General features: G+C 42.0%; 1 protein-coding gene across 1 annotated transcript in view; it reads right to left on the bottom strand.

Annotated features, from left to right (window-relative positions):
- Positions 1-6,540: 6,540 nt before the first annotated feature.
- The window catches only part of LOC138245853 (uncharacterized), an 89,113-nt gene continuing 73,453 nt past the window's right edge, over positions 6,541-22,200 (bottom strand). The window contains exon 5 of the mRNA XM_069199830.1: positions 6,541-8,162. Coding sequence (XP_069055931.1) covers positions 7,792-8,162 — 371 coding nt within the window. The 3' untranslated portion in view covers positions 6,541-7,791. The remainder of the gene's footprint in view (positions 8,163-22,200) is intronic.

Genomic DNA, 22,200 nt, shown 5'->3' with positions numbered 1-22,200 from the left:
CAGGGACTGGAGTTTAGTTAACTAGCTCCTTATATAGGTTCCTAGTGGTTGTTGCATATGCTGTTGTGATTGGTGTTTGGGAGATGGTGTTTCATTGGTTGCTAGCTCCAGGGATGCAGTTATGATTGGTGGATAGGGTTAGGATTCTGATTGGCTGTTGGTTCTAGGGCTGGGGCTGTGATTGGGGGTCAGGAAATAGGGCTGTGACTGGTGAATAGGGCTGGGTCTTCCACTAGTTGGCTAAATCAGGGTTTAAAATAGGATTGGCTAGGGTTAGGACGGGCTTCTTATTGGCCAGTAGGGCTATAAAAGGCCAGGATTCAGGGCGTCTGAGCCCGGGCGTTGAGGCAAAGGGCAGCTGTCTGTTTGGGCCTGTTCGGGACAGCTAGGGACTAGGGACTAGGGCCAGAAATGCTGCCCAATTCGTATTTCCCCAGGAATGGTTTCCACCCCAACACATCCCTCAACATGCAAACGCATTATCTGCTAAGATATCCAACTCATGCATCACAAACTGACCACAGACATATTGCATTGCCCCACCACCCAGCACAATACCCTACATACAACACATATACACATACCCCCCATAACTACTACAGTCAAACACCTTCATTCTCACAGCAAATACTACCTGCCACCACCCACACAATACAAAACTACAACATACAATTCTCTCAGTTACAGTCTCCCAGATACACACTCTCTGCTCATACTAACCAAAAACACGATCTGCTGTTCACTCCACACAGACCGCCTGTCTTCATAACAATGCCCAAACCCTGCCTTCAAACACATCATCTACAAACACTCTTCCCCTCTCCTCACCAATTACACACAACCATACAATCCACACATTTCACTCCACCACACATATTACCCCTTCCAGTCATCTCAACTAATACTTATTTCCCTGACACACACCCATCACCTCTTACACACCTCATACATTCATCTCCAAAACACATCAACACCCCATCTAACACTCAAATTCCACTTAGCATCACTAACTCACATACAAATCCCTCACCAAAAACAACTACACCAATAGCCCCTCTCATTCTTCCACAAAAACAATACCGACCACAAACATCAGCACATCAAAGCAACACAAACTTACATTACACTCATCGTCATACCCACTCCCACCCCCAGGACTACACAAAGGATACAAATTCCATCCTATCTCCACTCCTACCCCCCCACTCTTCACAAACACCTACCACAAGCACCCCATCCCAGCAACCTTCATTCACTCGCCTCTCCTCCATTGCACAATTTAGGGCCTTACATCATGATCCACATGCTCCTCCACCACCCCTAACCCATACTCCATCCACACTAAACAAACGCAAACAAAATAAAAAACATGCCACTCATAGCAACCTCACATCCCCTTGTTTGTTACATCATAAAACTACCCTACAAAAAACACTACACTCCTCATGGCTCTCTCAGCCACCAAGTTCACCACCCACACACACAGACCCAACAAAATGCCTCCTTAACCTGCTGGAAGAGGAACACTATGTTGAAAAGCAAGACTATTGTGAGCCTCAAACAGTTATCACAACTAGCAATACTCCTGCTTCAAGCTCACATTATACTACTTACCCTTCTACTAAACAAAACAACACTACCACTAACACACCCTATCTAAACTGCCAGCTCATAAATGCTCGATCACTCTAAAAAAACAAGCACCACATGTACGACCTGCTCACAGACACACAACCTGACTTACTATTCATTACGGAATCCTGGTTGGGAGATGACATGGCACCAGTGTTGCACGAAGCCCTTCCTCCGGGCTATCAAACCATCACACAAAACCGTATAGGCAAGAGAGGAGGTGGACTAGCTATTATATTCAAACAGGCAATAAACCTCAGTAAAACAGACAACATCTCCATACAAGGTTGTGAAGCCCTCCTTACCAGATGCCACCCTACTCCAACTTCCTCCTGTAACTTTCTCCTCCTTTACAGACCTCCACCTAACAACTCCACTTTCCCTGATGCTTTTCTTGACACAGTCTCAAACCTTATTACACTATACTCCAATCTATGCATTCTTGGGGATCTAAACATTTGGTTTGACAAACCCAATATGCCCCATCCAAAAGCTATCACCACTGGCCTACTCGCATTGAACCTACATCAGATTGTACACAATCCCACACACATCGCTGGTCACATCCTAGATGTCATTTTTGCTAAGCCTGAACTCGTTACTATTCATAGCATCACACCAACCACCTGGTCAGACCACCATCTGATAACTTTCCGACAGACAACTCCACATATCAACACACCCCACAACCACTTACATACATACACCTTTCGACCATGGAGCAAACTCAATTTGGATCACTTAGAAACACAACTAACAGCAAACACAGATCTAGATACAATCAATTCTGTACCAACACTTTATGAGTGGCTACAGGAAGCTTTTGATGTCCTAATACCACTCAGAAAAACTAAACACGACAAAAGAAAACCAACACCTTGGAGAAACACAGAACTTAAAAAGATAAAGCAACAAATCAGAAAGTTGCAGCGGACCTGGCTCAAAACAAACAACAGTCAAGACAAACTGCAGCTACACAAACTTAACAGGATATACAAATCATCAATCAAAAAAGCTAAAAAAAGATACTACTCAGACCGAATTCTAAATGCTCAATCTACAACCAAGGAATTTTATAAAATTCTCAATGAATTTCGAAAACCCACATGCATGGAAGGAAGTCATCCCACCACTCAAGATTTCACAAACAAATTGGCAACTCACTACACAACCAAGGCAGATACATTGGACTCCTATTTAAAACAGAAGAAAACCATCAGCACCAACCCCTTTACTAAAATACCCTTTAAGAATAAACCATCCCAACCTCTACAATCTTTCAAACAAATATCCCAGGATGAATTTATGGATTTGGTCAAAGCAAGCAGACCTTCTGGTTGCCCTTCTGACCCTTGCCCACCACAAATCTTCAAGAACATCCTGCTATCTACTTCTGCTGCCACACCTGTAAGAAGAATCATCAACAACTCTTTAACTTCAGGAACTTTTCCTACAGACCTGAAAAAGGCATACATACGACCATTATTAAAGAAAACAAACCTAGACCCGCAAGACCCCAACAACTACAGACCTATCACAAATGGACCTTTCCTGGGCAAATTGATAGAAAGAGCAGCATTCGCCCAGATGTCACAATTCATTGAAGACAATTCTATACTTTCAGACTTCCAAACTGGATTCCGCCCAGGAAGAAGCACTGAATCGGCACTCATGGCAATCTGGGACGATCTTAAAAACACAGTCGACCGAAATGGAGTTGCTGCACTACTTCTCTTGGACCTCTCAGCTGCCTTTGATACGGTTGACCATGACACCCTAACTCAAAGACTCCACGAAGCCGGCATACAAGGGATTGCTCTCGACTGGATTACTTCCTATCTCCAAAAAAGAGCGAATATCATCCACTCGCCCCCCTTCTCGTCCGAACCCAACCTCACAAAAACAGGGGTCCCCCAAGGGTCAATCATCTCACCTTTGCTTTTTAACATCTACATGATATCTTTACCAGAACTGATCAATGATTTCCATCTCACATGCTACAACTATGCAGATGACACACAAATACTACTTCAATTAGAAGACCCTAAAAACATTGAAAACTCACAAATCTTCAGTTGCCTCAGAGCCGTTGATCAGTGGATGACCTGGAGCCATCTCAAACTAAATACCTCCAAAACAGAAATACTCATATGTGGTGACTGGAAAAATTATGACCCTCTGTGCGTCTGGCCTGAAGATCTCGGACCACCTCCTCAATTATCCAAGGAAGTGAAAAACATAGGAATCACCATGGATTCCAAGCTAACTATGAATGCCCAAGTAGACAAATTAGCACGCACAAGCTTCATCACCTTAAAGACTTTACGACGCATCTTCCCCCACCTCGGATTTCCACACAAGGTGCAAGCTACTATCTCACTTGTATTATCCAAACTGGATTATGCCAATAGCCTCTACCATGGATCATCTCTATCTGTTATGAAAAAACTACAACGTATACAGAATTCCGCAGCCAGGCTACTACTACATATAAAGCTGCAAGCCCACATCTCCCCTGCCTTGAGAGCACTACACTGGTTACCCGTTGCCAGAAGATGCACTTTCAAACTGCTTTGTATCACCCACAAAGCTATACATGGAACAGGACCGCTTTTTATCAGAAAGAAAATTACCAAATACATCCAACAAAGAACCCTCCGCTCAAGACTGGCACCCCGCCTTAGAACACCACCATACAAGAAAAAGACTGTAGGTGGTACATCCTTCTCCGTCCAAGCAGCCAAACTATGGAATTCATTACCCCCAACTATAAGAGCCACAGATAACTTTCTTGTTTTCAGAAAACTACTCAAGAGTTGGCTCTTTCCTTCATAACCACCTTTTTCAAACAACTATGAACTGCATATGCCTATGTGGATAAATATTTTTTCAGATTATATGTATATTTCTATTTATTTATAGTTTCTTTGGAAAATATGTATTGTTACTGTCATAACAATAAAATACACACACACTCTTTTAAACCTGTCTGACTAAGTATTTTTTACCCATGATTCTAATTATGTATTGTATGTGCATATGTGTGTGTATTCATGTGTGTGTGTATAAATATATATATATATATATGTGTGTATGTATGTGTATATGTTGTTTCTGTGCTTGGCATGTTTGTGGATCATTGCATGGCTCCTGGTTTTTGGGTTGTTATACTAGATATCTATGAATTTCTGCTCTCATTTTTCATCACTCTTATGTCATGTCTCTATCAAACTATCCTCCATTCTCACTCTGACTCATCCCAAATCCCTTCGACCACTTTCATCTCCTAAATATCTCTGCCTAAGCTCTTCCCTCCACCTCCACATCTAACTCACCAAACCTCACTCTACCTCTGTGACCTCCCACACAACCCTACTAAATTCTCCTGCATTCATCTCACCCTGCTACTATGCTCTCCCTAACCCTTCCACATACTCTTCCCCCCTCCGACCCCCTTTATTCATCCCAAGCCTTTGGATTGAGCAAATGAAGGATATACTCCCAATTAACACTTCTGGATTTCTTTCCTCCTCCACCCCTCCATTACTCCAGTCAATCTAACTAACAAACTCTTATATCCGCGGCTCAAATTAACTCATAATAATACTAAAACTGTACTCATTATTAAATGATACTAATCCATCACTAATTCTTGTTGGGTTCCGGAGTAGCGTGCTACTCATCGAAAAGCGCTTCGATGCCTCGTCAGGGGTAGTAAGCGCTATATAAATACGATTACAATACAATACAATACAATACATTCATCTTTGTGGAATGGAGAAGGATTGTGAAGGGTTGGGAAGATTGTAGAGAGATAGGGTACTCATCAGATAGCTGTCCACAGGGTCTTTGACATAGAGGACAGAAAAACTGCTGACTTAAGAGAGATTTCTGGTTGCAGAGTGAAAACAGAAAAGTCAAAATATGGCAGACTGATCTAGTACCTTGATTACTGTGAAGGCGAGCAGATCAATTGAGAGCAGGTCAAAGTGAGATATCAGACTATAGAGATTCATTTTTTTGGTCACGTTATAAAGAAGCTGACTATGGATGACTGTGAGAAAGGGAAGAGTAATTTGTAAGGGTGTGCAGGATGTAGTATAATGACTGTGCTTAGAACATTACAACCTAGTGTTATTTTATAGCAGACAAAGGTAAGGCTGTAGTTATGAGATGAGATCAATATAATAATCAGATGCTATTCACACCTGAGAATAGCTATTCACTGAGTTAAATCTAAGTTACTATGTATGTGCCATGAAACTGATTAATGTCCTCTACAATCACAGCCCGGCACACATTTCTGTCTTGATGGCACCAATGGCAGACATCAGTCCATGGTTGGGGCCGATAGGAGAGGGGGGTGAACATGCAATTCGTAAAAAAGGTGAATTGATTGTGCATAAAGTTAAGATGATCTGCTATGGCGTTGGGCATTTTCTTCCATTTAGTAATGCAGATTTTGGCATTTTGGATAAGGCCAGAGAAAAGGTCTAAGTAGTACATGTATGCAGGAGTGGTCAGGAAGGGAGGTGATTATCCCGAAAACCATTAGGATGGGAGGAAGTGTTCAAGAGAACATATATACTGCATATATTACAAGGGATTATGGGCCTGATTTAGATATTGGCGTATGAATTATTCCATCACAATGGTGACAGATATCCCACCCACCCACGTCTATATCAGGCCCTATATTTTTCAAAGAAATCAAAAACAACCTCTTTGCAAAAACCTCTTCTCAAAACCGTTATCTGGATACTCGATTTCCCCCCTCTCCTATGGCAGCAAGATCTTCCCTTGACTACGGTGACCCAGAATATTTATTACAAACGCTGATATTGATACATTATTCAAAGTAACGTCTCATTGCCAAATAACTGTAGTGAAATATAGCACCCATATATGTGATGAGCAGTGCAATAAAGCGGAAATATTTAATCTGCAAAATAAAACTACATTTTTGTTTGGCAGCACAGTGTACACAATTTCTCAGCCGTTGTCAAGTTAAATTCCATCTGACATTATAAGTGCAACTAAACTGCATTTATATTTCTATAAACACTGTTGCTCAGCTGTTGGCACATTTACACTTTAGTATTTAAGTTGAAGTTTGATTCTTCATTTAACACGATTAGTTTCTGGATAAAACAGATAAAAGTATTCAGAATTTCAATCGAACTGTTTAGAAAAGGAAAGGGGCAGATTTGTGAAACAGTGGCAGATGTGGGATGCACGAGTGCCAGATATATAATGCAGAGTTGAGGGCTGCAGAGGTACTGGACATGGGATGATGCACTGGAGGAAAATATGTGATTTACATTGGGTTATGCACGATACAGGTTATATGTTATAAAAGTGTAGAAGTGGGACAAAAAAGGACAAACGTTGATCAGGTGTTGAACACAAGTTAGAGGAACTTGGAACAAGCAGGGGGCAGCAAAAAAAATAAAACAGAAATCTAAAGCACCCGCAGAACATGCCAGGTAACTTAATATTCATGATACATACAGTATATTCCACACCCGGTCCAGCTTCAGATTCTCATTCTTCCCCTTGCCCACCACTGGTCACGATGTGAGGTGTAAATAAATCCTAGAGTGTATTCAAGATTGATATCTCAAAGACAGTTATTCAATCGTTGTATTAAGTCTATTTATATTTTCAAATACGTAGTGATCGATATGCTAGATCATGCTGCATTTTCAGGAAAAGTCATACACACTAGGGGCCAGGTGTAGCAAGCAGTTTTGCCCATTCTGTGTCTATGGGAAAATGTGTTCGTACATATGGCCCTAAATAACAGGGAAATAATAATCACAACAAACCCTCTAAGACAGTGCGAGGGCTTCAACAACTGACAGTAGTGGTGTGAATGTTTCCAGACCTCTAAACAGTAGCAACAATAAACAGTGTCTACTGCTGCCTTCTGTCCCATTACCCCAATATTCAACCCTCAAGGAGTAATTTCTGGATCTGGAGTGATTCCTATTTTTCTCAGTCTTATAAAAGTAAAATGACAGCGACGTGTGACAAGTTAACCTCCTGGAAGGCATGTCAACCTTTGTGGTGCTTTCAGCACATTAGATGTTTAAGGGATGATCCTTGCCTGACACAAGAATCACACTTTCTGCTGTCAGGCCTCAGAATGCTCTCTGTCTACAAGGTTAGACCACTCAGCTCAGCCACTTCCTTCAAGATGCTTTTGGCTTCCTCTAGATATTGTCTGGACTTCTGCTGGACCAGACCAACTTTAACGAAATTGTCGTCCAGGTTAGCCTCCACCCGCACCTGGTCAAGGTAGGCCAGCTGCCTCTGCTTCAGGCTTTCAGACAACTGGCTCTTGCTGTGAAGCACCGAGCGGATCATCTCCTGCAACTTAGTTTCGTTGGCAAGGATCAGCCTGGTGGCCTTGCTGAGCTTCTCCACTTGCACTTGCGCCTGCTCGAGATTCTCGGGCACGTCCTCACCATTTTTCACATGGAGTGAAAAGTTGTAACCCTTCATCTGCAGTTGTACATCACAGTCACCTGTAAGACAAAAAGTGCATACACTCATCTCGTGCTTGGCAGACATCCCAATAGCCTGTCTAAACATTTGTCTTAAGGAAACGATACTCTTAGGAGTGCAAAGCCACTAATCGTGAATGACTGTCAAAAGTAGCATGAGAAACAAAGTGCACTTATAAATCAAAATCTATCTAGTTTATTCTTTATTTACTTCGGCTATTCATTTCTGCTGCTACTGAGGCTCTGAAAAAGAAGCCAACAGCCAAGCGAGGTCCTATGCGACTTAACCACTTGTTTAAATATATAATCCTTCGACTTTGCAGCCCTTCACTACAATCCATCATGTTTTCCTGAGAAGAAAGTTGCCCTAAGTGTATTTAAATGCGTCCTAATGGCATTGCCTCATCGGTCGTGAGCTACTCTGAGAGCAGCACGTTTATTTTCATTCATATGCATTTGGTTTCAAGAGCTATGTTTTTTGGCCCCTTTTGTGTCTCGCTGCTCTGCGTTTCCACAGTAGGAAGATTTACAGTTAGCCTAAGGGTTTGGATTGGCTGCCGGCTGAAACCTTAATGTGATGATGGCGGGATGGGCCTGAAATAAAAGGGGGAAAATGTGACAGGAAAATCAGATGGTGGTAGGTTTGCTATCCTTGCGGTCCTCACAATACAAACAGGGCATTAGCACGGGTTGCGGACCAAAGAGGGCTTTTTATGAGCTCACTGTTTGCCCAAACTCTGTGCAATAAGGTACAGCATACGTGACTTTCCATTTCCACCTCTCCCAATAGGTTTGATAATGTGTTTCTAGGGCCAGGAAGAAGGAATAGCTCTGGATGTCCAATGAGTGCATCATGCGATTACTGGATGGTTCTCTGTCTAACAGGATTTACGAATGAACATGTGAAATAGTGCTCTCTAAGCAAGATTATAAGAACTTTCATCAAGTGAAGAAAAAGCTAAACAAGCATAGGCAAATCCTATAGGTCTGAAGTTGTCTGTCATCTTTTTGACTTTTTGCATGCTTGTTTTATTATGGTTTTTAAAACTTCAATCTTGTGAGCTGTGTTAGGACCCTGCCAACATAAAAATAAAAACTTTGGCTAAGAACAAAACTATATTTTTTGTCTAAATGTGCATACTTGCCATAGTAATCCCGGACATTGAAGGGAACTCCTTTGCGCTTCTTTAGAAAGTACAGAATGCAGTCACTCATAGGGAAGGTAGCCAATGACACGCACAACAACAGACCAATGGCTGATGAGGGCTTGCTGAAAGTAGTCCAAAGGACAACTGATCGCTCTCCCTGTCGTCTTTCCAAATGGAAACTTACATAGAAGAAACATAATAACAAGGCCTGCGCTGAACATGCCTGTTAAATAGGGTTTAATCTGTACTATAGTCATCCAAAAGGCAGCCCAAGAAAATGTTTTAATAGCAGGTCCAGCTGCACCAAGTGAATCTCTGATTTTGCAAGTGATTGTTTCAGAAAAAGAGCCAGGACATAAACTTTGCAGTACGATTTTCGAAACATTTTTGCTATAAATTCATAAGTTTTAGTGGGAGTGACTACAAAAGATTGACTGGGTAGCTCCAGGAAGGTAGATTATGAGAAAAGGCACCCAAACAACTAAACACTGTTCGTTTTCTTCAAGTTCTGGCATTCAAATGTGGTTATTTTTGCCAAATCTGTCCTCCCTCACAGACGTTTTAATGTGTATGTTTGGCTGCTGCGTTGACTGATCCCGCCTTGTGGATTCCACTTCTATATAGATGCGAATGACACTCAGAACCTTCTATTTTTTTATTCTGACCTAAGAGTGTAAGCAGCACTTCATAAACAATGTAGAGTAGATATCTTTAAGACAGCCTTTCCAAATTAATAAAACATTTCCCCATGTAGGAGGAGGTGTGGCCTCAACTGCTTCTGTAAAAGGCCCTTCTAACCCCTTCTCCCTTCTTTGCCACTACGAAAAAGAAAAAAAAAAACACAAACAGAAAAATAGAATACAAGCTTGCCATAGCTGCTGCCGCCACTGTACTGGAGTGTTTTCACACTATTTAATTGACATCAGTTAATCGGAGCCTCCAGAGACTACCGAAAAGCCACTATTGTACTGTGGTATCCAGCTGTTTTAGTGCCACAGTGTGATATTGAATCATCACCGGGTAATCATATGAGGGGAGCCAATACTGCGTGACTTACGGTGACACTGTGTGAGTTGGCAGGTCTACTGACACTGGAAGGGCAGCTAGTGGTTGAAGAACACAGACTAGATGGCGGCAATGCTAGTAGGTGGGAATGAAAAGCTCTAGGGGACAATCTTTCTTGATGAGTGGCTTTCTCTCTACGGTGAACCATTTAAAGGATTTTCCTTTTAAACTCACTATCACTATCAACATCTATGGTTCTGCATGGGCCAATGAACTCTAGGCTACTTGCTTCTACCATAGGGGAATTCGCAAGCAGATACTGGCCAACCTCACACCTTCTTGTGCGAGGCAGTAATGGCCTTTAGTGCCTTTCACATAGACTAAGATAATTTAAAATATTTGGATCACGCCACTGGTCTACTTAATCTGCTGCAAAATGCAGTTGCGTATTCAATGGGACTTACTGAGAGTATCTGTACTGAGAGTATCATTGACTTCCTGTCATGTCTCGAATCAAATTAAAGTCACTCTGTATTACACATTGGCTCCTAAGTGTGAGGAATTTGGTGGTTGGCTGAGGGGGGCTAAAACCTACTCAAGCAACAGCCACAATCCTTGTCAGGGTGAACCACAAAAGTCACTACATTAACCTATGCTTAACCCTCTAGTAACTTGGCACAAAAACAGTCGAGCTAAATTTAAAGGCAATGTTTAAAGTATTTATGCAGCACTTGAGCAGTAATATGGTGAAAACATACCACAAGAAAAATCCCACACCAATTTAGAAAAATAGAGTGAATTTGAATAAATTACTTGACTCCAAAAATGACAAAAATTAAATCAGTAGAACCAAGGTTATGGAATTTTAAAGTGAAAAATAGTGCCTAACATATCAAAACGCCAGCTGCTGACATCTAGTCCCATGAGACCAGGACAAAGTTGAAAGTTATGGCTGACCGCCCCCTTCTGCCAGGAGATGCTAAACTGGATTTTCTGCACCAGAGAATAATGTAGCGAGAGCTGCCACAAAGCCAGGCTGACTAGTGGTCACCTTTAGCGAATCATATAGCAGGTAGGTCCAGATCTTTTCTCGGTTCTCAGAGCACTTTTAAGAAGGAATTTTTTTAAGTCCCTAGTTTTGAACTTGGGCTATCTGGGCCCCTTAAACATCAGTCCCAGGGGTTTAGGACTGGGGGGTGCCACTGGGAGAGTCAGGACTCAGTCAGGTTTGGTACACGTATAGGTTCAAGATGGCTGGATATTTTTCTGTCCCTGAGACTTATCAGGAAGCCAGCCAACTAGCCCTTGGAGTCACTCTGTAAGTCTTGAGTTCAAGCACAAAAGCAGGTCTCAAGCCGCAGGACAGTTATCTAACGGCACGGGGCAGGCTTGAGGCAAAAGGGCAGTCCTCTTGGTGCAGCAGGGCAGCTCTCTAAATAAGTACACAGCAGGCCACAGGCAGCAGGGCAGTCCTTAGAGTCTTTCCGCAGATCCAGAAGTGAACTAAAGAGTAGGTGTGAGGGTCTTATTTTTATACCTGGTTTAACTTTCTAAAGGCAGCATATTAAGAATTGTGATTTTAACATTAAAGACAATTTTAAATTACAAGTCCTTAGACTACAAACATGGTATTTCTGATTTCTCCCAAACATATGTTGTCACTTATTAAATGTAAGCATGAAACTCAATGTTACCCTATGGAAGAGGTAGGCCTCACAGTAGTGAAAAAACAAATGTGTGAGTTTTTCACTACCAGGAAACGTAAAACCTAAAGCTATTTGACCAACCTTTTAAATGCAAGGCACCTGGCCCTATAGACTGTTCAGGGCCTAACGTAGGGGTAACACATGTAATGCAAAGGGCATGTTAAGGGGTTTATTATGCCAAACCAAACTGGCAGTTCAATACTGCATAAAGGCTGTAATGGCAGGGCTTGGACATTTCATTTTGTACGGGGTTACTTAAGTGGGTGGCACAATAAGTATTGGAGGCCCACTAGTACCATTTACTTTACCAGCTCTGGGTATATTGTATCCCATTTTACTAAGGACTTAATGGTAAATTAAATATGCAAACCAAGTGTAAGACAATATTACCATGTTTAGAAGTAGGTATAACTGCACAGGGTCCTAACACCAAACAAATTTAGCAACAGAGGAAAGGAGAAGGCAAAATGTTTGGTGGAAGATCACACTAAGGCTGACGGGTCTAACACTTACCCTCTCAAACATAAGTTGGCTTGTAATGTTTCATCTACGTCTATCCATGCACTCTCACAATGTATGTGTGTACTTGGATTCATGACACATAACTGGGTGGCCATGTTTTGTTCTTCTATTTACCCCCAGATGTGGTACAGCCTTCCTTCCTTAGCTTTCTTTAGGATGGCCCTTTAAGAGCTGCTCCCTGTTTTACAGTACATGAAGAACAATTGGTGTTGAGACTTCTCCAAATGTGTGTTCTCACTTATCAAAGATAACTTCACAAAAAAAATCCAATACCTCAGAGAGTCTCCTGGAACCCAAGAGCAATATTTCTCTTCCCCAGTAAAACATATATGCACTTTTTTTTGTAGAACATTGAGTGTCATTCCCTCAGGATTTTTCAGGCTGAATGTGCATAGGGTTTGCCGGTGGATCTGTTAGCCCCTACAGTGCCTCCTGCCAAAACCCAGCCCACTCTGCCATGGTTTTCGGTGCCTTTTATGACCAATTCAGCCTTAGCACCTGCTGATTTTCCTAGATACAACTTTTCAGGTTGAAATGTATACAAAACAATATTACAATCTTAGAATCATGTTTGGCTGCCCTAACAGCTTTTTAATATTCTGTGACTATGTCAGCTATGTCTGCTGCTGCCTTCTAATTAATTATTTCGAACCATCTACAGTTTCTACTATTTCTATGATGACAGAAGTAAACCAAACACAATTAGAATTGTTGTTTGCAGACCAAATACAGGTGATTTTGGCCTCCCCCCAACTTGTGCATACCAATTTTATCATTCTCAAAGTGATGAAAGCTTCACTCAGCCATGTTAAGATCCACATTTGGCTTCTGTGTAATCCAGATAACTACTATGGAAGTACATGTCACTGTCATATGTTACTGGCTGACACCTCATTCCATATATTTTTCTTTACCTGCAATTGCTGGGCTTTGTTCCACAGCAGGCTGGTATACAAAAATCACCCTGAATCTCTGTTGTGGCAGAACTTCAGCAAACATCTCCAAAACAAAAACATCAGCCCACCAGCTTTTGCTCATAAGAACCTTCTATTTCCAACACATTGTAATGAACATAACTCTGGATTCCCGCCCATGTTCAGGGTTCCACAACTTTCAAGCCAGTTTCAGATCTCTTTAATAACCTGTGCTTTATCAAAGTGCCTTATCGACCAGGCAATCAGGGTACCAGTAAGACTTAGTTTAATTCGTAAACATTGGTCATTTTCCATCTCCAAGAGTCTGGCCTCCTCTTTCTCGTCTCACAGATATGGGAGCGAGTACCCAACATCTGAACCAACTATACCCTCATCTCCCCATGTTAATTAATAATTACAAGAAAGTGTCCCATTCTGCCTTGCTTCTCCTCTTTTACCAGCACAGTCAACACCATAGTTTTAGCTGCCGCTCATCTATGCCTTTCTTTATGCTGTCTATCAAGGGTGCGGGGGAGCACCATCATTCTCCCAAGTCATTGCAATTTGATTCTTGGCTAACAGTATAGATAAACTGTAGCAGCTTTAACCTTGCATTTCTGGTAACACTGTTAGGGTATGCCATGATCTTTTTACTATCAGAAATAGCTCTACCAAAGTCTTGCAACAATACTTCTTTCAATGCTGATAACTTAATTTTGGTCATGTCCACTAATACCCCATATGTCTGCATCACTGCTTTACTTAAGCCCCACAGTTTTACGAGCACATCATGCACCACATGAGTTTTTGGAGGCTCACTTTCTTGAACTCCATAGGTATGCACATGCATCATCCCCGACACAGCAATGAAGGGTTCAAATTGTCCCACATATATTGCGTGGGACTGTCTAAGAACCTCAAGCATATGAAAGTTACACTCTTCAACTAAGTCAATAAACTTCATGACATTTGCAGCATCCCAAGCCAAGCCAGGCCCAAGCCCATAAATCTGTTTTCCTAGCTAGATTATGGAAAACAGGCAGAGTCATCATAGGCAAATCAGGAGTGAAAGGCACAGTAGTTTTAATCCACTATAACATTCTACCTATACAATATATTGCGGACAACATTGATCTTGTATATATTTCATATTTTTATAATGGGGTTCTGGCAAACGCAGCAGTGAATCTACTTCCTCACTGTACGACATTCCATATCTGAAGTCCACAGTGGTTGAATATGACAACCATCTAAACACTAACTGTAACTGCATAGATAGGTAATAAAGTTGCATATATGGAGCCTTTGTCCCTCCTTAGTGGTAGGGAGCTTTAGCTTCCTCAGGGAACAATTACAGTTGTGACCACCCGCCGTATCAAATCTGTCAATAGACTATTAATTCTCCCAAACAAGCTTCTGGACAGTCCCAGTAAACTAGTACAACAGCTTTGAAGGACAATCATTTTTGACAAAGCAATTCTGCCAAGGGTTGAGATAGGAAATCACTTCCAGAACTTAATGGACCCTTTCATGCTAGCAAGTGATATCATTATTTTATTAGCTATTAGGACTTCATAAGTGTGATATACTTGGATTCCTAGGTATTTAAGTGCGTTGCTGTCCCAGTGGACAGGAAACACTGCTTTCCCCCTATTAAATACTCTTCCTGCTGCCACAGAATATAAATACAGGTCCTAGCAAATTCATCCTCACTCCCAACACTATTACAAAATATTTTAGTGCATTCAGCACATGTTCCATGTTCTACATTGCCTGTGGCAGATACAGCAAGCTGTACGTTATACGAGTTAGGCCTCTTGGTCTACAATTATTCTCCTGCTTTTGCCCTCTTGTCTTTACCTTGCTGCCAACAGTTACATGGTCAAAGTGAATAGGAGCGGGGAGAGCAAACACCCTTGCCACTTCCCTCTCTCAATCAAACAGGACACTGAGACTACTCTGCCCGTCTTAGCTCTTGCAGTCAGTTGAGTGTACAGAAGGCAAATCCAGCTAAGAATCCAGTTGACAAACGCCATTTTCTCCAGATCTGTACCTAAGCATCTTCAGCTCAGGGGGTAGCAGACTTTCTCCAGATCTATTGACATTACTGCTGAATATAGACTCTCTGAAAGACATTCCTCCATGGCACGACGAACATATTTAATATTCATGGCTACACATCTACTAGTTATAAAACACATCTGGTTATGATGAGCAAGCTCTGACATCTGGCTGGGGTCCCTCGGTTAGCTATAACCTTAGCCAATATTTTATAGTCAAGATTAAGCATCAGAAGGGAGCAATATCCCTTGGGTTGCAATACATCCTGACCCAACTTGGGGATTATGACCATAATCACATCCCTTGTAGTCTGTGGCAACGTCCCACCAATACATACTGTGTCATACATTCGCTACAGCTTAGAAGCCAGAATCAATCCACTTGCTGAATTAAACTCTGTTGGGAGAACATCTCCACCCGGGGTGCTTCTCTATGCCAGTCCTCTAATAGTGATTCTAGCCTCTTCCACACTCAGTGAAGCTTACAAGTCTTCCACTTGTACCTAATTCAGTTTGGTAATTCCTGTGCAGCTCATGTGTCCTACCCAGTACTCCTGTCACAGTCATCTGAGCTTTGATATAGGTAGTGGTAATAGTTCCTCACTACTCCGTTAACCTGGTCTTTTGAGTTAACTATAGCACACCCTTCATTTTGCAGTGCAGTGGTCTGACCACGTCCATCCTCTTTGACACCATCCATGGCAGCAAACAGCCTGGTTTATCTTCCTTAGCATTCTGCCTGGCTGTCATTTCTTTATAATCTAATTTACATGGACTATGCAACAGTTCACTGTGTTTCGCCCTAGCCCCTGAAAGGGCTTCCAAACTATCTCCTTCCGCAACCACCTCTCTATCCATGCTGGCTATCTTCTTCTCAAGAGTTGTAATATTCTCACTTCTGCTTTATTCCCATAATTGATTGTAATGCCTTGGAGGCATCCCACTTAATATGCACATCATGTGTGGAGGCTTAATTCTGCTCTAAAAACTGCTGGATGTGCAACACAATCATCTAAAAAATACTCTGTCCTCCAGGTCCTCAACACTGGGGCATGATCAGATAGTATTCTTGCCAGGTGTTTCACCCACATGAGGGACCCCACCAGGTCCACAGAATGCAGCAGCAGAGCAAGCTAGGAAAACAGTTTATGCACGTGAGAGGAGTGTGCAGCTTTGGAGGGTCTTGATTTTCTTCTTATGAAGGAAGGGAAACAAAGCTGTGAGTTAAAGGAATGTTCAGACTATAATTCTCAGCTATAGGCCTCGGCTTTCGAGTTTCCTAACATTCGGCTATCTTGCTATCTGCCAATATATACCAGCCACATATTCCAGAACGCTCTGCAACAATACTCTAAAGATCCTACTGAGTCCAATCACTATCATTTGTTAACCTGAAAAGGTACATTATGTACCCCCCTCTGATGTCTTCTTCTCAGACTAAAGGTACAACTCAGGGAAGATAAACTATAAGAGTCTCTATGGCAGGGTTCTTTGGTCAACTAATAAGCAGTGCATCACTCGTACAAAGCGGACTCTTGTGTTTCTCTGCTTGGACACACTACCATTTGGGGAGCACTGTTCTCCAAAGGTACACCGGCTTCCTATTTTCTTTTTTACTTAGTTTTTAAAATCATCGAATATTTATACAATGGACAAAACTAACCCTGGAGCATGCCTGACTTTCCCTGGGTTACAGTCTTAAAAAGGCATGGCTGCCAAGGCCTATGTTCGACATAAGTAAGTGGGTGGAAACCGGAACTTAGTGTTTTCAGACATATGGATGAAACTACAACGCATGGAGTTGGGTATCTCCCTGGGATGTATGAAGCATGAGGAGGGTGGGGCCCGCTAATATATGTGGGTCAACTTTGTGAAGAACTGAGGATCTTCCATAAACGTTATTGCATAGTGAAATCACAACAATTCAGCTTTGTTCGAATGATTTATTCAATAGATTCTTTATTTTATACAACATATTAGCACCATTTATGGAATGCAGAGATTGTCTCACGCACTCGGAAGTCAGGGGCTAAAACCGCATTAATCCCATGCTGCCAAGCAATAACTGCTTATAAAATGCCCTTACCTTCCATTAGCGCCCATAACGGCTTGATGGAAATAGCAAATTTTAAAGCATCACCAGAGGGAAATAGTGCTTAATTAATGCACTGAAATGTGGGCCACTCCGTTGACATGAACGTAGCTGCAGTCTGATAAAAGTGCTGATAAATGCTTTGATTTAAACTAGTCGTCAAATTGCCCTTCTTCCAACTGAGAGAACTTGTAATAGGAGAAAACAAAAAGTATGACTTTATTTGACGAACATTTCCTAGCAGACATACTATCGAGTATTGTTATATATTTGTGCAAGTTAAGGCCTAAACGTTTTTTGTTTTTTGTTTTCTCATGGCAGTCTTAGGGACACTTGGCCATGCCTGGCAAATAATCTAATATTTATACAAGATTAATAAATATTTTCAAGCTATTTAGGCAGTACAAAAGACCTGCATTGAGAAGATTGGGAAGTTTGTAACCATTCGCTCTCCATTTTACATTTCTAAAAATAAACAACTTTGTTTAATAAAACTCAACATTATTATGCCACCAACTAGGAGTTCAGTTTTGTTAAGACCTTGGAAAAGTTTTCAAAAGTGTACTTGCATCCATCATTAGTATATGTATTTCTGCAATTAATTTAGTGAATGGTGCTAGAAGTGCTTACATGTTGGACAGTACTATATAAACAAAAACATAATTATAAACTCGCTCGACGTTTGTCAGAGATCAGGGCATGTCCACAATACAGAACGTCAATAACCCATTCAGTGGAGGAAAAATACAGACTGCTATTTCAGAATAGTGCCAACATGGGTTCATCCATGGCATATCTGTAGCCTCTACATGCATTTGTGACATGGGGCAGCACATGCAGAGCCAGGATGTTTAGAGCAGGACGGAAGTCCACTGCCAGGAATGTTTCAGAGGCATCAGCGGCGGTCTATGCGCGCTTTACTTTCACTCATCTGCCTCCACAAAGTGCCCTGCCAACAAAAACTGCACGTCTGTCACTGGCTGCTGCCCCGCTATGAGTTGGGCGGGATGCCCAGTCACTGGTGATAGACACGCAGTGAGCGGTGATAGACATGTTGTCTGTCCATACCCACCGGTCCACATGTCTGTTATCAAGTACACTTTTCTTCTTTCTGATTCGTCTAGTGCCTTGCCCCCTGCTGTCAGCGCGTTCCTGCGCAATTCAATCACATGATCTCCTGAGCAATCGCGATGATTTGGAATCTGCCAACAGGGAACTGAACATTTAATTAATTCGCCTTAACCCTGTGTTACCGTAGCCAGAATGTGAAATATTCTGTTTTTGCAGATTTTGATTGCTGCTTCCCATAAACTGCAGAATAGTCAAGCAGAGTGAGAAAGTGAATTGGACATGTTCTCTTGATTAGTCAGGCTCAGACTTTATCATGTCTAACCCAGGATAAAGCCAATCTCACAGTGACATCCAGAAGGAATCACTGCAGCTCTTGCACATGGTAAGCACCATTTTATGAGCTTGCCTGATAGGAGCTGCATTTTGTTTTGTGGGTCTTTTGGAGGTAAGACAGGGAACATGTCATGAACACCTCTTCTTTGGCAACCTATCCATGCAAAGAAGAACAAGTGAATTATAGGCATTTAGTATAGAAAGGCCTTATGTCGAAAATAGTACGCAGTAATGATGCCTTTAAAAAAAATAAGTAATGGCAAAGCCAATAGTTAGGGTGTTGGTTGTAGAATTTTGGCTTGTCAGTGCTTGTTTTGTCGTGGTTTTTGCAAACCTTTACTGTTGGGGAAGGTGGAGGGCCCTCATCAAGAAAAATGCTTACACCCAAAAATATTATTTTTGGTATCAAAAAGCACACATTGCCAGTGTATGACAATTAAGGCACTACTTTGTGTTTGGATGTGCTCCTGGTGAAGGAGCAGAGTTCTGTCAATCCCAGGGAAAATAGCCATTGGCTATAGTGGACAGACCCACTGCACTATAATGTATGCTGCAGTGCGCAGAAAAACATTTGATTTAGACAATAACAGACAAACGATTGCAGACAGCTGGCTGAAAGCCACTCTACGTATGTATATTATATAACACACTGTTGTTTTCTGTAAATATATATATGTACATATATTTACTAAAACAACAGGGTGTTAGTTAAAACAGACTTAAACACTGCAGCTTAAAAGGAATTGGAAGGGATGGACAGCCGAAGTAAAGTCCTTGACTGAATTATGGACTGGGGATAGCAACAGGTGGGCAAATATGATAAGCATTGAAGGCGAGTCATCTTTCTTCAGCATCCATGTATGTGAATTCGGGAAAATTGCCACAGATGTCACCCAAGGATTGCGTTGGCCTGCCACTGTGCTTACTCTCTTTGATGCAAGCAGTTATGTTAACAATGAATATATAGCTCTCATTTTCTCATATCTGCTATTGTGTTTTTTCTTTCAGTGTGTTAATAATCGTTAAAAATTGTAATTTGGGTGCTACACAAAACACCCAAAAAACATACACTGAGAAACCTAGGAACTCTGCGTTGGCTACAAAATTTTGGCTTTGACAATGTTGCCTGTGGTTTTTGTAAAATTTTACAACAGGACTATTTTTTCTGTGTGACAGCATGCTGTGCAAAAGCAGAACGCCATTCCTGTGGCTGAAGTGGGTTAACCCAGTGGTCTTGGCTTTGATGGACAGAACAGAAAAAGCAAGTGACGCACTGACCCAGAAATGGAAGAAGATAGGTTACTGAGAGCTCTTTTAATTTAGTATATTATAAATCATTTTATTAAAATCAAAAGGTCTTAAGTAACACCAGACAACATCAATAAGGGTCAGTAGAGATTTTACATGCAATAAATAGTATGGGGATTATTTAAAATGCAAATATGCTGTCCAGAGAAACTAATGTCAAAATATAAATGCTGAAGTTGTAGATTGGACTGATCTCAATGATATTGATTTGTGTTCTTATTAAGCAAGCAGAGAATGAGTGGGATCACAAAGGGGTTAGATGTTGTGTAGACCCTGACAAAGATACATTCTTTGAAAACACTGCCAGTGATATTTACATACGTATGTACCCCAGTATGCAGTGAGTGCAGAAGGAGGTTTTTACTTCATTGCAAAATACCACTGTGTTAGACCTGTCAGCTCTTAGGGGAGTTTCCCCCGTCTTTTTGCCTCAGACCTCCTGTTTTTGATCCTGTGGTGAATTTTGCTTTTGCTGGCTTTAGTACTCCGGGCACTTTACCACTGCTGACCAGTGATAAAGAGAAATGGCTCCCTGTGCAAAGTGTAAGGGTGACTGGTATATCCATGACTGGCGTATTTGATGTACTAGTAAGTCCCGAGTAAGGTGCTCTGTGTGTGCCCAGGGTCTGTAAATCAAATGCTACTAGTGGGCCTACAGCACCGGTTGTGCCACCTACACGAGTAGCCCTGTAAACATGTCTCAGACCTGCCACTTCAGTGTCTGTGTGTGCAGTTTTAAAGTACCATTTAGACATGGCAAGTGCACCCATTTGCCAGGCCCAAACTTTCCCTTTTGCTACATGTAAGGCACCCCTAAAGTAGGCCCAAGGCAGGGTGCTATGTATTTAAAAGCTAGGACATGTACTGGTGTGTTTTATGTGTTCTGATTGTGAAATACTGCTAAATTCAGTCTCCACCATTGCATGGCCTATCTCTACCAATGAGGACCACGGGGATTGCTTTGAAATATCTTTCTTTTATGGGTAATTTCGCACTGAGAGCAGATAGAGATTTGGAGTTTGGAGTCTCTGAACTCACAATTTAAAAATACATCTTTTGGTGAAGGTTTTTGAACTGTGAGTTTGAAAATGTCACTTTTAGATAGTGGACATTTTCTTGCTTAACCATTCTGTGCCTCAGCCTGTCTGCTGAGAAGACGTCTGGGTCAGGATGACAGTTAAGCTGTTTTAGAAAGTCACACAAAAGGATCTGAGGTGTGCGCTGCATATCCTGATGGGTCTTCTTGAGCTAGAGTGGTGGGAGTAGCTGAATCTTGCACCTGAACAGGGCAGTTCCTGTTCTCACACAAAGCAGTCTCCAACCCCCTAGAGTGTGCCTGGGGGTCAGAGCAGGGAACGGCAGGGTCTTGTGCACTACAAAGACTTCTTTTTGGAGTTTGCCTACTTCAACTACAGAAATGGCTATAAGTACTGGACCTCTGACACCACATAGTTAGAATTCTTCTGGACTGAGAAAATTCTGCCAGGAAGAAGAGCTGGATGCTGTAGGAGGGACTGACACTCTGCCTGTTGCTTTGTTGTGCTGACCTGCTGCTTGTTGCTTCTGCCCTAGGAGTGAAAGGACTGGACTTGGCTTTCTACATCCTGCTTCTAAAGGTTCTCCAAAGGCTTGGACTGAGTTTTCCTCCTGTTAAGAAGTCTCAGGCACCTCAAAGACTTCACCTGCCAGTGGCTGGACTCTCTTGACTTGCCAAGTAGTGTCAAATCCAGTTCCTGGGCCTTTGGGAATGAGCTCTGGTGCAACAAGGAAAAACTAGTCCATTGACTTCCAGAACAACTTCGGAACCGGCGCCGCACTCTGACCCTGTGCCGCTGCCTGCACCAGAGCCATGGTCCCCGCTGAGTGCATCGACCATGACCTGCAACGCAGAACCGACGCT

This window comes from Pleurodeles waltl, chromosome 7 (genome assembly GCF_031143425.1).
Source record: "Pleurodeles waltl isolate 20211129_DDA chromosome 7, aPleWal1.hap1.20221129, whole genome shotgun sequence".
Classification (NCBI taxonomy): domain Eukaryota; kingdom Metazoa; phylum Chordata; class Amphibia; order Caudata; family Salamandridae; genus Pleurodeles; species Pleurodeles waltl.
Note: the sequence above shows the minus strand (reverse complement) of the source record. Positions and strands in the feature narration are given on the sequence as shown.